Source organism: Papio anubis, chromosome 8 (genome assembly GCF_008728515.1).
Source record: "Papio anubis isolate 15944 chromosome 8, Panubis1.0, whole genome shotgun sequence".
Classification (NCBI taxonomy): Eukaryota; Metazoa; Chordata; class Mammalia; order Primates; family Cercopithecidae; genus Papio; species Papio anubis.
The window spans coordinates 62,197,258-62,210,545 of NC_044983.1; the positions used below are offsets into that span (position 1 = coordinate 62,197,258).

Genomic DNA, 13,288 nt, shown 5'->3' on the forward strand with positions numbered 1-13,288 from the left:
AAACAGAAAACACATGCCCAGAGCTTATTACAGAAACTTCAAAGTGAATTCCCCAGTCTTTGAGATCATAATGTTAATTAATGGGTTCAGGGAGTTACTTCTGGATCAATACTTTTTAATGTCATACAATTCCATAAGCATTTGAATTTGACCATTTTCAGAGGTTTTGTTAATGAGTGCACTACATACATGTCCCAGACATCGTAATATATCCTTATATCCAAGAAAACAGAACATATCACTTTTTCAGGTAATGATACTGTCTAGAGACTGTGACAGGCATCCCCATAAGAGTATCTTTCTATTGTTGACTTGAATATTGATAACTGTATCAACATAAGGATTTTCTTTCTTTTCTAGCCATGGAATGTCTTACCCAATTTCAGGTTTAGTGAAGACGTATAAAGCAAAGGATTACAATGTGGATCACCCACTGGTGGTAAAATCATAAGAATAAATTATTTCATTAAATATTATAATCCTCCCAATTTCCATAAATGTATTTGCCAATTCTCACCTGCTCAGAGTATGGGGTAAAGTAACTTAATATCTAGAATACGCAGGGAAGAACAGCTTTGTCATCTGCCAGTCACTGTGTTTCATTTCTCCCCAGCCCCACGGCCTTTCTGTGGTGCTAACGTCCCCAGCGGTGTTCACTTTCACGGCCCAGATGTTTCCAGAGCGACACCTGGAGACAGCAGAAATACTGGGTATGAACCATTACTCAAAATTCTGTGACTGGCCAGGCACGGTGGCTCCCACCTGTAATCCCAGCATTTTGGGAGGCCAAGGTGGGTGGATCACTTGAGCCCAGGAGTTCGAGACCAGCCTGGGCAACATGGCAAAACCCCATCTCTACAAAAAAAAAAAAAAAATTAGCCGGGCATGGTAGTGCAAGCCTGTAGTCCCAGCCACTCAGGAGACTGAGGTGGGAGAATCACCTGAGCCCAGGAAGTTGAGGCTGCAGTGAGCTGTTATCATGCCACTGCACTCCAGCCTGGGAGACAGAGTGAGACTCCCTCTCAAAAAAAAAAAAAAAAAAAAGAACCATAAAGGACAATACCAAAAAATATTGCTTTGCAATAGCTTAATAATGAAACGTCAGGCTGGGCACAGCAGCTCATACCTGTAATCCTAACACTTTGGGAGGCTGAGGCTAGAGGATAGCTTAAACCCAGAAGTTTGAGACCAGCCTGGGCAATACAGTGAGATCCCGTTTCTTTAAAAACACGTTTAAACATAAATATATTGATTGAAAATGTCAGTGACTTGACCAAAGCCCTATCTAGCACTAAAATTCTGTCATTATTATGCTTCTGAGAGTATTGAATCTGTTACGTTTGTAGTAATACTGTTTCCTGTTTCTATCTCAAGAGAAAGTATAATTATTTTTATTTTTTAAGGTTATAACTTTTGCTATGTTCAATAATAAAATGAATCTATATCAGGAAGCAAGAGTAAATTCCCAATTATAGAGAATCAAAACAACTGGAAACTCTTTTCATCAAAGCCTGCAAAGCTCCTGATCAATTAGAAACTTTATAAAAATATCCTGAAAGAGGAGTCTGTTTGCCATACTGTAGAATAAATAATGTCAATAATAAGGCATCCACAGTACCTTTTGAATCTTACCAGAAATAAAATGATATTCAGGATAGCTTTAGTGGTAAGTAAAATGTTGGTGTTTTGCTAATACAAGAACTCTTTTAAGTAGACTTGAATATTTTATTAACTTGCAAAACATCTTATTCCGCCACTTGTGTTTAGTTAGGGCAGGAAGGGAAAGGCTAAAAAGAAAACTTCATTATGCTCTCCTAGCCCAGCCGTTGGAGAGATTATTTCCAGGGAGGTAGGAAGGACCGCAGACATCCTTCTGCAGGAGCTCCCGCTGAGCCCCAGGTGCTGTGCTGGGAATGTTAATGACACAAGCCCAGGGCAGAGAGGGGCCAGGGGCTTCATTTCCCAGAGGGTGCTGAGGGGAAACAGTGCAACTTTGCCAAGAATCTGTGTCCCTTTTCTCTTTCGGACTGGAGATGTTGTTCGGCCATATTTTGGGACTCAGCTACCTTTGTAAATATTCAAACCATGTAAATAAGTGGAGAGCTCAAATCATAGGCTACATTTATGGTAAATGGGAAAATCTTAGAGAACTTAAAGTTAACACTCCAGGCAACTGGCAACACTGCTGAGAAGGGAGTTCCTCTGTTAGATTCCAGGCTGGAAGAACCCACTGATTCTTCCTTCCTGAATGGGAAATTTTAATGTTATCTACACTTAGCTATCCCATACTATGAAATATTTTGATTCTCCATGTCATCTTAGATTTTCTTAGCTTTAGACTGATATATTCTTTTTCCTACCATCTCTTTTTTTCTGTAACACTTCATAGGAAAATGCAGAGGTTTCAATGGTGTGTTTTATGGCAGCATTCCCAGGAACATTAAAACTTCATAAACTTTGTATCATGTGTCACCACTCCACCTAATCCATATTTTAGCTGCCGCTGGGTAATACAGACTGGTCTTGTCAGGCAAGGTTTACCTTTCATCCGGCTGCTCTCCCAGCCAACCCCATATCTGGTTCTATTCATACCTTTTCCTGGATTCCTAAGGGTTCTCACTGTCATGGAAGAGAAAGCTAAAAACCAATTTAATAATGTGCTTCAATATGGAGGTGATAGGAGTCATGATCTCCTTTTGAACAATACAGGAGAAAGTGAACTTAGACTACAGTAGGAGGCATTTTGCATAGACTTCATATAATGCTACACTCTGTAGAGGGCTTTACTTCTTGGCAGTGAATGTGTTTGGCTAGAATACATGAGAATGCAGGGTGCTAAGGGTTGTGAAATCAGTTCCCTTCCTCTGGGAACTTTGTCACCCTGCCTGAGGGCAGAAACTCCTGCATGGGTCTTCCAGATTGCCATTTCCATGATTATGTGCATTTTTAAATTTTTATTATATACACACACATATATATACATATATACGTATATACATATATATTTATGTGTGTGTATATATGTATATATGTATATGTATATATGTGTATATATATGTGTGTGTGTATATATATACACACATACATATATTTAATAGAGACAGGGTCTCACTCCCACGTTGGTCTTGAACCCCAGGACTCAAGTGATCCTCCTGCCTTAGCCTCCCAAAGTGCTGGGATTACAGATGTGAGCCACCAGGCCCAGCCTCTTAATTACTAATTACTAATCATGTAAAAATTCTGCCCTTATGAATCTTCTTTCATCAATACCATTATTATCTGCATATGAAACACTGTTTTCTGAGAGCCTTCATATTCTTGGTCCTGCCCAGCTGGTTCTACAATATTTATTTAGAGGAACCTACCCTGCCCTTTGGCAACAGAATCTAAAATTAAAAGTTTTATAGCTATAGAGGAGAAAAATTTTCTTCCCTGTTCACACATAATCCATTTTTGTCGTGCTTATTTTCTTCCTTTTTGGTGGTTAATTTTGGAGCTTTTGTACTTCTGTAAGCTTGTCTCACAGGGTGTTTGCAAAGGATTTATCTTTTTCTAAGATGTTGCTGTGGGAAAAGACGTTGAGCATATCGTACACCTCTAGATGTCAGCAAATTCCAAGCCTTGAAATTACATAAGCTATGTGTTCTTCAAATACTCATTCCTCCATCCTAGCACCAGCTGATTTTCTTGCCTCCTTCTGCACCTCTCTTTTTTGTCTCTTCCTCTTCTTCCCACCACACAAGGGGCCAGCATGTAGGACCTGGAGCCCCTCTGAAATATCGGAGCTAAGTGAGCTTCCCCAGCCAACTCTGGCCCTCCTGGGGAGGCACACCATGGCCCCGTGCTGGGCGTTAGGGAGACCCCGTGGGTGTGCATGGTGTATTCACTGATCTTGTGACTGAACACCACCCAGAGCCAGTTTCTTCACCTCTCCCTACAGTCAGTGCTTTATGTCTTCTAGGAGCTGATACTCGCACTACCAGGATCCAAGATGCAGGGCTGGTGTTAGCAGACACGCTCCGCAAATTCTTATTTGATCTGGATGTTGATGATGGCCTAGCAGCCATTGGTTACTCCAAAGCTGATATCCCCGCACTAGTGAAAGGGACGCTGCCCCAGGTAAGAGACCGGCACGCTCCTCACTCCCTGCGAAGGAGTCCAGCGCCCCCAGAAAGACATGCTCCATTGGTGGTGGGCCAGCGGGGATGGAAACCAGGGGTCCCCGGTGGTTCTTGGATCTCTTCCACAGCAGACAGCAGTTCTGTCCTTTCCTGGTGCAACAGAGCCAGGCCCTCGCCTTTCTGTTCATCCATACAGCTGTAGCTGAGGTGAGGCTTTTATGAAAATTTTCATGAAGGGATGGATCCTTGATGAAAATTCAAGGCAAAAACAACCAAACTGATCTTGAACTATGGCAAAATTTCCCTTTTCCCCATTTCTGTTCTTTGAAGGGCTCCTATAAATAACTATGTGAAGCTGTTCCAAAAGGACCACCAATATTATTTTCCATTGTAAAAAAGTTACAGATCTCTACTATTTTGTGAAGAATAGGCATGGCCTTTCAACTAACACTATCACCAAATTGCTTTTGATGAATGTGGGAGATTGTATACTTGATACATACCTGTGTCACTATGGATCTGGTTTCATTTCTTAAATGTTTGTGAAGAATGTAAATGGAGCTGCATCCCTAATTCAGTAGAGTCATACTAGGTGTAAAGTTTGCTCTTCCGAGGTTCTCATGAAGAGCTCTGATCCCTCAGTGGACCTCTCTTGAGCTAGCACATCAGATCCTAATAGGCCAAGGTCCTGTTCATTGCAATTCACTATAAAGCAGAGAGCTCAGAGCATGAGCACTTTATTGGTGGACCACATCATAGTCACCATGCCCAGAATACTCCTTTAGTCCTCCTGGCCAGTATGGGAAAGGCAGAGGTCACCTCAATGCTATGAGGGTATGAGGATAAGGATCTTCTGCCACATGCTAAGGCATTGTGGATCTCTCCTTGACCATGAAACAGAGTTAGCAGCTGAAACATCCATTCACACAGCAGCCCGCTTGCCACAAGTGCTGGTGCTTTTCCCTCACCCCACTCCAAGTAGGCAAGGGCCTCAAAGTAGCTTCTTCCTCCCCACTTTGCTAGTGCTTAGAATGTTGATAGCCTCACCATTCACTTAAGATAATATTTGTGACCCATCTAATTGGGTGAGCAGCTCAGCTACAGTTTATCATCACCAAGCAGAAATTCAGGTCCCAGTGTTGGTAGAACTTCCAACTCTCAAGAAAAATCAGCAATCTGGATGTTTGTGTTGAATTCCCTGGTTTCCAATGCACAAATGAAACGTAGTCCATGAGCCACCAGTTTCCCTGATTTGGATTCAGGCTCAGTGAATTCAATTGCATATAGAAATAGAAATGAACAAGAAATAAAGGAGTCTCAAAGTATAGCAGAGACCCTGGACTAACCCTTAATTCTAACCCATAAGTCCAAGGGACCAAATCACTAAAAAAATCAGACCCTCTAAGGCCCTCACAGTTATTTTATCCAAACCTACCAGCCTGTAAGTTCTGTGAGGGCAGGAATCTGTCTGCTTGGCTCATCCATTTTCCATTGCACCTAGCACAGGCTAGTAAACATATTAAATGAACACGTACCTCCATTGCTCTCCTCCTAAGTCTTCTGTCTAGCTAAGCTTTAATGGCTGACTGGGGATAACTTTTTGAAGTTTCCTTATACTGACTAGGACTCAACCAAAGGCAGGGGAGCCGTGAAAGCTCAGGGACACCCTACACTGAATGGTCATAGTGAATTTTTCCCAGGGAAGAGACAGGGCTGGAGTGCAGTGGCATAATCATAGCTCACCACAGCCTTGACCTCCCAGGCTCAAGTGATCCTGTCCTCAGCCTCCCGAGTAGCCAAGACTATAGGTGTGTGCCACCACACCCGGCTAATTTTTTTTTTACTTTTTGTACGGATGAGGTCTCACTGTGTTACCTAGGCTGGTCTCAAATTCCTGAGCTCAAGAAATCCTCCTGCCTTAGCTTACCAAAGTCCTAGGATTATAGATATGAGTCACAGTACCTGGCAGTCACCGCAATTTTAATGTAGCTTCTGGCTTCATGGCATGGTCCCAGTGACACTGTCCACCCTGCCAGGGGCCCTCCAAAAGGTTCTGCTTGTTTAGCCCAGGAAATTGTTCAGGAAAATGTGTGTGTCCACCTCCAAGAATGGTATCCATGATTTTCAGATGAAACTGTCTGATATCCTTGGCCATTTGATTGCTGGTCATCAGTGCACACTGACAGGTGTTTACTGTTCTAATTCTACTGCGGTCAGACTGTCACTTTCTTTTGTTTGTTTGTTTGGTTTTTTGTTTTTGAGACAGAGTTTCACTCTTGTTGCCCAGGCCGGAGTGCATTGGTGCAGTTTTGGCTCATTGCAACCTCTGCCTGCCAGGTTCAAGTGATTCTCCTGCCTCAGCCTCCCGAGTAGCTGGTATTACAGGCACACACCACCATGCCCGGCTATGTTTTGTATTTTTAGGAGAGACGGGGTTTCACCATATTGACCAGGCTGGTCTCGAACTCCTGACCTCAGGTGATCTGCCCACCATGGCCTCCCAAAGTGTTGGGATTACAGGCGTGACCCACCATACACGGCCCAGACTGTCACCTTCGAAGCGATTCCACACAGCAGCAGATCCAGCCTAACATTTGAGACCACTCAAATAGCACTAAATTAACACTCAATAGCAAGTTGATTAGATACCACTCTGAATGCCTCCGTGCACATGCGATGCTGGGAAATCACAGATAGCAAAACTTTAATTGGGCAAAACAAATTTCTTAATTTCACAAAAGATGGGAGGTAAATGGAATCTTTTGGATGTAAGTTGTGTCTTAAAGTGGGAAGCCAGATTTTCCTCAAGCTGTATTCATAAAGCACCCTAAGGCATCTGCTGCCTTTTTCCCTCTGATCATGTTTTCATGATTCAGAGAAATAGAGTTAATTTTAATTAACTAGCTCTAGGTTCACTTGGAGTCTACATGATTGAGCTATACATATATTCACAGATTGATAGGACTTTGGTAGGAATCTTAGAAATAAGCTTGTCCATTTTGCAGATGAATAACTACTATGGAATTTTGTTTGTTTGTTTGATGGCAGTGACTGTTTTACAGGAATGCTGTGGCCATTTCAGAGTTTTACACACGCAGTAGACTAATCTTCACTTATTAGCATCTCCAGGATTAAGGTAGTGAGAATATACTGGCTCCTGCAAAGAACATCGCCAGAAAGGTTATTCAATGTAGTTGACATTTGATGAAGGTTCTTTTCTGTTTAGCAGTGAGGGATTGGTTTTCTCTGGAAGGAACAACCAGGCCAGTATTCTTGACCAAACACAGCTCATACTGGTGGCAGCTAATAGCAGCCCTGTGTACAGAGGCTTTCAACTGCCATAGCCAGGCTGCAAGGGGAGCAGGCAAGAATATATTAATCTTCCAAGCTGGATTTCTGAAACCCCTGGAAAGAAACATTTACATTTCAAATCAAAACATTTCATTACTGAGGAGCGCTGTCTACCCAAATGAGCACTTCCACTCCCTGGTAGACAGGCCAGCTGAAATGTTGTTATTTTATGAATGTGCTAAAAGTAGATGTCTGAATTTATTTCGTGCCCATGTTAATGAGTTGTCCTTCAGTCTTACATGCCCATAAATAATAGCACATCATTGCTTAACACATCTTAATTCTGGGAGAGTTTAGCTTTTATATGGCAGAGCTGATATGTGTAGGGGCATATCAAAAACTTTATGTCCTTGTCCTGTTTAACCAATCACTGGGGGCCAGAAATGCGAAACAGAAACTGAACTCAGGATTGGCTTCAAGTACTTCTAAGAGTCCTGCAGTGCTCCACCAAAGATAAACAGGATCATGTCAAGGTCCTTTAAGCTTATCAGATAAGACTCTCCCATTATGAACAAAGTAACTTGCCGTCATCTGCAGTTATGGCAAACACTGAACTTCAGTTCTTGACCCTGCACAAACGTATACATAATGAGACCCTCTGCCTTGCTATGGATTTCCAAAATTCCTTAGGGTCTCTTAAAAATCTGCTGGGATGTGACATTGTCTTTACCTCACCCATATTCATCGGCATTGTCCCCCACCCCTCCCCTCTCTCATCTGTCCCTCTATCCTTCCTTCCTTCTTTAACTATCTGTTAAATTGTGATAAAATATGTATAACATAAATTTACCATTTTAACCTCTTTTTTTTTTTTTTTTTTTTTTTTGAGACGGAGTCTCACTCTGTCACCCAGACTGGAGTGCAGTGGTATGATCTCGTCTCACTCCAAGCTCTGCCTCCCGGGGATTTTAACCATTTTTAAGTGTACAATTCCATGCCATTAAGTACATGCACAATGTTGTGCAACCATCACCACTATCCATTTTCAGAACTTTTTTTTTAATCATGCCAAACAAGTGGTATGTCTATTAAGCACGAACTCCCCATTCTCCCCTTCTCGTAGCCTTTGGGAACCTCTGTCCTACTTTCTGTCCCCATGAATTTGCCTATCCTGGATACCTCATGTAAGCGAAATCATACAATATTTGTCCTTTTGTGACTGGCTCATTTCACCCAGCACAGTGCCGTTAGTGTTCATCCATGTTGTAGCATGTGTCAGAATTTTATTCCTTTTTTATGGCTGAATAATATTCCATTGTATGGATATACTACATTTTGGTTATACATTTACCTATTGATAGACACTTGGGTTGTTTCCACCTTTTGACTGTTATGAATAATGCTGTGATGAATATTGGTGTACAAGTATCTACTTGAGTCCCTGCTTTCAATTCTTTGGGGGTACATACCTAGGAGTAGGATTGTTGTATCATGTAGTAACTCTATGTTTAACTTTCTGAGGAACTGCTAAATTGTTTTCTGTAGTGGCTGCACCATTTTACATTTCCATTAACAGTGCACCAGGGCTTCAATTTCTTCACATCCTCAACAACACTTGTTATTTTTATTTCTGTGTGTGTGTAGAATAGCCATTCTAACGGTGTGAAGTGGTATCTTATTGTTTTGATTTGCATTTCTCAGATGACTAAGGATGGTAAGCATCTTTTCATGTGCTTATTGGCTATTTATATATATTCTTTGGAGAAATAACTAATCAAGTCCTATGCCCATTTTTGAATTGAGCTGTTTGAGGTTTTTTGTTGGTGAGTTGCAAGAAGAAATTTTTTTTTTTTTTTTTTTTAAGACAGATTCTCGCTGTGTCACCAGGCTGGAATGCAGTGGTGTGATCTTGGCTCACTGCAACCTCCACTTCCTGAGTTCAAGCAATTCTCCTGCCTTAGCCTCCTGAGTAGCTGGGACTACAGGTGCACGCCACCACACCCAGCTAATTTTTGTGTTTTTAGTAGAGACGGGGTTTCACTTTGTTGGCCAGGATGGTCTCGATCTCTTGACCTCGTGATCCTCCCACCTCAGCCTCCCAAAGTGCTTGGATTACAGACATGAGCCACCGCGCCCAACCAGAATAATTTTTATATCCTGAATATTAATCCCTTATCAGATATATGATTTGCAATTTTTAAAAATTTTGTTGTCTTTTCACTTTCTTGACAGTGTCCTTTGATGCACAAAAGTTTTAAATTTTTATTCAGTCTAGTTTATCTGGGTTTTTTTCCCCTGTGCTTTTTCTTTTTTCTTTTTTTTTCTTTTTTTAGAGACAGAGTCTTGCTGTGTTGGCCAGGTTGGAGTGCAGTGGTGCAGTCTCAGCTCACTGCAACCTCCGTCTCCCAGGCTCAAGTGATTCTCCTGCCTCAGCCTCCTGAGTAGGGGGTATTACAGCTGTCCGCCACCACACCCAGCTGATTTGTGTGTGTGTGTGTGTGTATTTTTAGTAGAGACAGGGTCTCACCATGTTGGCCAGGCTGGTCTCGAACTCCTGACCTCAAGTGATCCGGCTGCCTCAGCCTCCCAAAGTGCTGGGCTTATAGGTGTGAACCACCGCACTGGACTCCCTGTGCTTCCAGTGTTATATCCAAGAAATCGTTGCCAAATCCAATATCATGAAGATTTTTCCCTAATTATTCTTCTAAGAGTTTTAGGGTCCTAGCTCTTACATTTAGGTTTGTTATCCATTTTGAGTGAATTTTTTGAATACATCCATCCTTCTTTTCATTCCTTTTACCTGACAAATATTGATTGAGTGCCTACTGTATACCATGCATTGTATGGTACACTAACAGAAGGAAAATAAAGTCACTTTTCTCCTTTGTGAAGCTTACCTTCTAGTGAGGGGAGACAGTGAACATCTATAAATAAGATACAAATGAAATCATTTCAGATAATGATTAGTGTATGAAGGAAAATCTGCATAATGAAATAGAGAGTGATCTCATGGGGAAAGTGTGGAGAGAACTCCAGCCAGGCTGTTGGGAAGGTGCAGGATGATAGGGCAATGCTTTCCAGGCAGAGGGGAAGGCCCTGGGGCAGGGTCAAGGTAGGCATGTTCAAGGAACTTAAAAGGGATGGTGGGACTAAGTGAGGTGTTAGAGCTGGGGTGGGAAACAGAGCCAGATCAGGGTAGCCTTAGAGGCCATGGTTTTGTTGTAATTGCCACGGGAATTTATCTGCGAGCATTAAGCACAGGAATGGTAGGATTCAGTTTATACTGGAAAAAAATCACTTTGGCTGCTGTGGGAAGAATGACCTCTGCGGGGCAAGAATGGAGCAAAAGTGGAAACAGACATTTTAGGAAGGTTTTCAAGCTGGACAGGTGAGTGATAGCAGTGCCCTGGATGCTGGTTGTGGTACCACAGGAGGTGAGAAGCGCTCCGACTGGGGCTTCATTTTGGAGGTAGGACTGACACTCTTGCTGATGAGTTGAACTTGCAGAGCAAGGGAAAGGGGAATCAAGGTTGGCTTCTGGGTTTTGCCTGAGCTATTAGGTGTCATTTCTGAGATGAGAAAATAGGAGGAGCGGTGGGGTGGGAGAGTCAGAGTTCTATCTTGTATATGTGAACTTTGAGATGCCAGTATCCCCTCCACACCATCTTCACTAATTCAGCAGATAACTGTTGAGCATCTACTTACTGTGTCAAGCCCTTCGGTAGGCGCAGGGCAGAAAGCAGCGCACACAGCTGAGCCCCTGGCCTCACAAGCTTCCCTTCCACTAGCTACACTCCCAAACACATGCCAGCAACAGAAAACATGCCCAGAGACCCGTGAAAATGGAACCTCAAATTGGACATTCCTCACTTTCATACAGGCACCAGGGGAGTCATCGCTGTACTTTTTAGCCCCTGTCCCCGGGAAGCTACTGACCAGAATATAAACAGAAGTAGGATGTGCTGGGTGTCTTTGCTGAATTGACTCAATAATCGTTGGAGCAATTAAAAAATCACTGGATTTACTTGGGAACGCAGAGATGAAACCTTAGTTAATAGAAAAAAATGGAGCCACTTGTTGCACATAGCATGAAAGTTAATGTTCTACTGAAGTCCTTTTGAATATACCTTAAGTCCAAGTTGCAAAATACATGGCCTTAGATGCCGGGGATGACCCAGTTCTGTCTTCCTTGACAGCACTGGTTGTGCCCAGGACAGAGCTCTGTGCGTACGGAGAACCTGGCAGAGGTTGTTGACTGACCTAGTTTTGTCATGATAGGGGTGTTTTTCCCAAGGTTGGTTTGGGCAGAAGGCTGTTGCCAGGGCATAAGGCAAAGGGCAGTGGCTTTTGAAAGCTCTGTGGGGAAAGAGGTATGATGTGATATGTGATAAACCTCCGAGCTGGGGGTCCAGTCATATGAAGCATACAAGAAATACCGTTTTTAAAGATACAGCATTTATCAAGTCATTTATTCTTATGACCAAGTTAATTTCCATAACTTTGTAGCTTTTACAAACTGCCTTTTCAAAGCCCTGGGTAACTCCTTTCATTTACTGTTTCAGGAAAGGGTCACCAAGCTTGCACCCCGTCCCCAGTCAGAAGAGGATCTGGCTGCCCTGTTTGAAGCTTCAATGAAACTGTATTAGTTGTCATTTTAACTGAAAGAATTACCACTGGCCATTGTAGTGCTGAGAGCAAGAGCTGATTTAGCTAAGGCTTTGTCTTTTAATCTTTGGCATAACTTAGCTGTTACCAGTATAGGTGGGATATAAATTTATCTTGCAAGAAATTCCCCAAAGCTCAGAGTCCAGCTCCTTCCATAAAACAGGCTGGACAAATGACCACTATGTTAGACCCCCAGGGTCGACTTCAGGGGTCAGTGTTCCTGTACCAAACCCCACACAGAATACTCTGCCCCTGCTTCATGAGCAAATGAGCAAAAACTCAAAAGTGTAAATTATATTTCCTATGCCTAGTAATTCACTGCATGTCTAGAAATTTGTCTGATAGGAACATTAGCACCAGTACATACAGAAGCATGGCAAGGATATTTCTGGCAGCACTTTTCTAATAATAAAATATTTGAAACAACCTTAAGCGTTCATTATTTATAGTATACTAGACAGTGGAATACTATGGTACTGTTAATAAAGATGAAGTAAATCTCTTGGAAATGTGTCTGTAATATACTGGGAAACTTGCAGAAAGTAAGCTACCGAATAATTATATATTAGTATGATCTGATTTTTATTTTTTCAACTATACATAAACATATATCTACATATACATACAAAAGGAAGATGCACATCAAAATGTTAAACGTTATCACTGGAGAAATGGAATTTGGGGTGTGGAGAACTAAGAGAAAATGTTCACTTTATTTTATTTATTTATTTTTTTTTTAATTTTTATTTTTTTGAAATGGAGTCACGCTCTGTCTCCCAGGCTGGAGTGCAGTGGTGCGATCTCGGCTCACTGCAACCTCCACCTCCTGGGTTCAAGCAATTCTCCTGCCTCAGCCTCCTGAGTAGCTGGGATTACAGGCACCCACCATCACACCTGGCTAATTTTTGTATTTTTAGTAGAGATGGAGTTTCACCGTGTTGACCAGGCTGGTCTCGAACTCCTGACCTCAAGCAATCCTCCTGCCTCAACCTCCAAAAGCGCTGGGAATACAGGCATGATCCTCCCACCTCAACCTGCTGAGTAGCTGGGACTACAGGCATGCACCACCACGCCTGGCTTATTTATTTATTTATTTATTTATTTTTGTATTTTTTGTAGAGACAGGGTGTTGCCATGTTGCCCAGGCTCGTCTCAAACTCCTGAGCTCAAGTGATCCTCCCACCTTGGCCTCCCAAAGTGGTGGGATTACA

The 13,288-nt window shown here is 42.3% G+C and overlaps 1 protein-coding gene across 4 annotated transcripts in view; it reads left to right on the forward strand.

Annotated features, from left to right (window-relative positions):
* The window catches only part of ADHFE1 (alcohol dehydrogenase iron containing 1), a 36,469-nt gene extending 23,965 nt beyond the window's left edge, over positions 1-12,504 (forward strand). For all 4 annotated transcript variants that reach the window (XM_003902818.3, XM_009213124.2, XM_003902819.3 and 1 more), the window contains 4 exons: positions 361-439; positions 614-710; positions 3,962-4,119; positions 11,975-12,504. In XM_003902818.3, the coding sequence (XP_003902867.1) occupies positions 361-439; positions 614-710; positions 3,962-4,119; positions 11,975-12,058 (418 nt within the window). In that variant the 3' untranslated portion in view covers positions 12,059-12,504. The remainder of the gene's footprint in view (positions 1-360; positions 440-613; positions 711-3,961; positions 4,120-11,974) is intronic.
* The last annotated feature ends 784 nt before the right edge of the window (positions 12,505-13,288 follow it).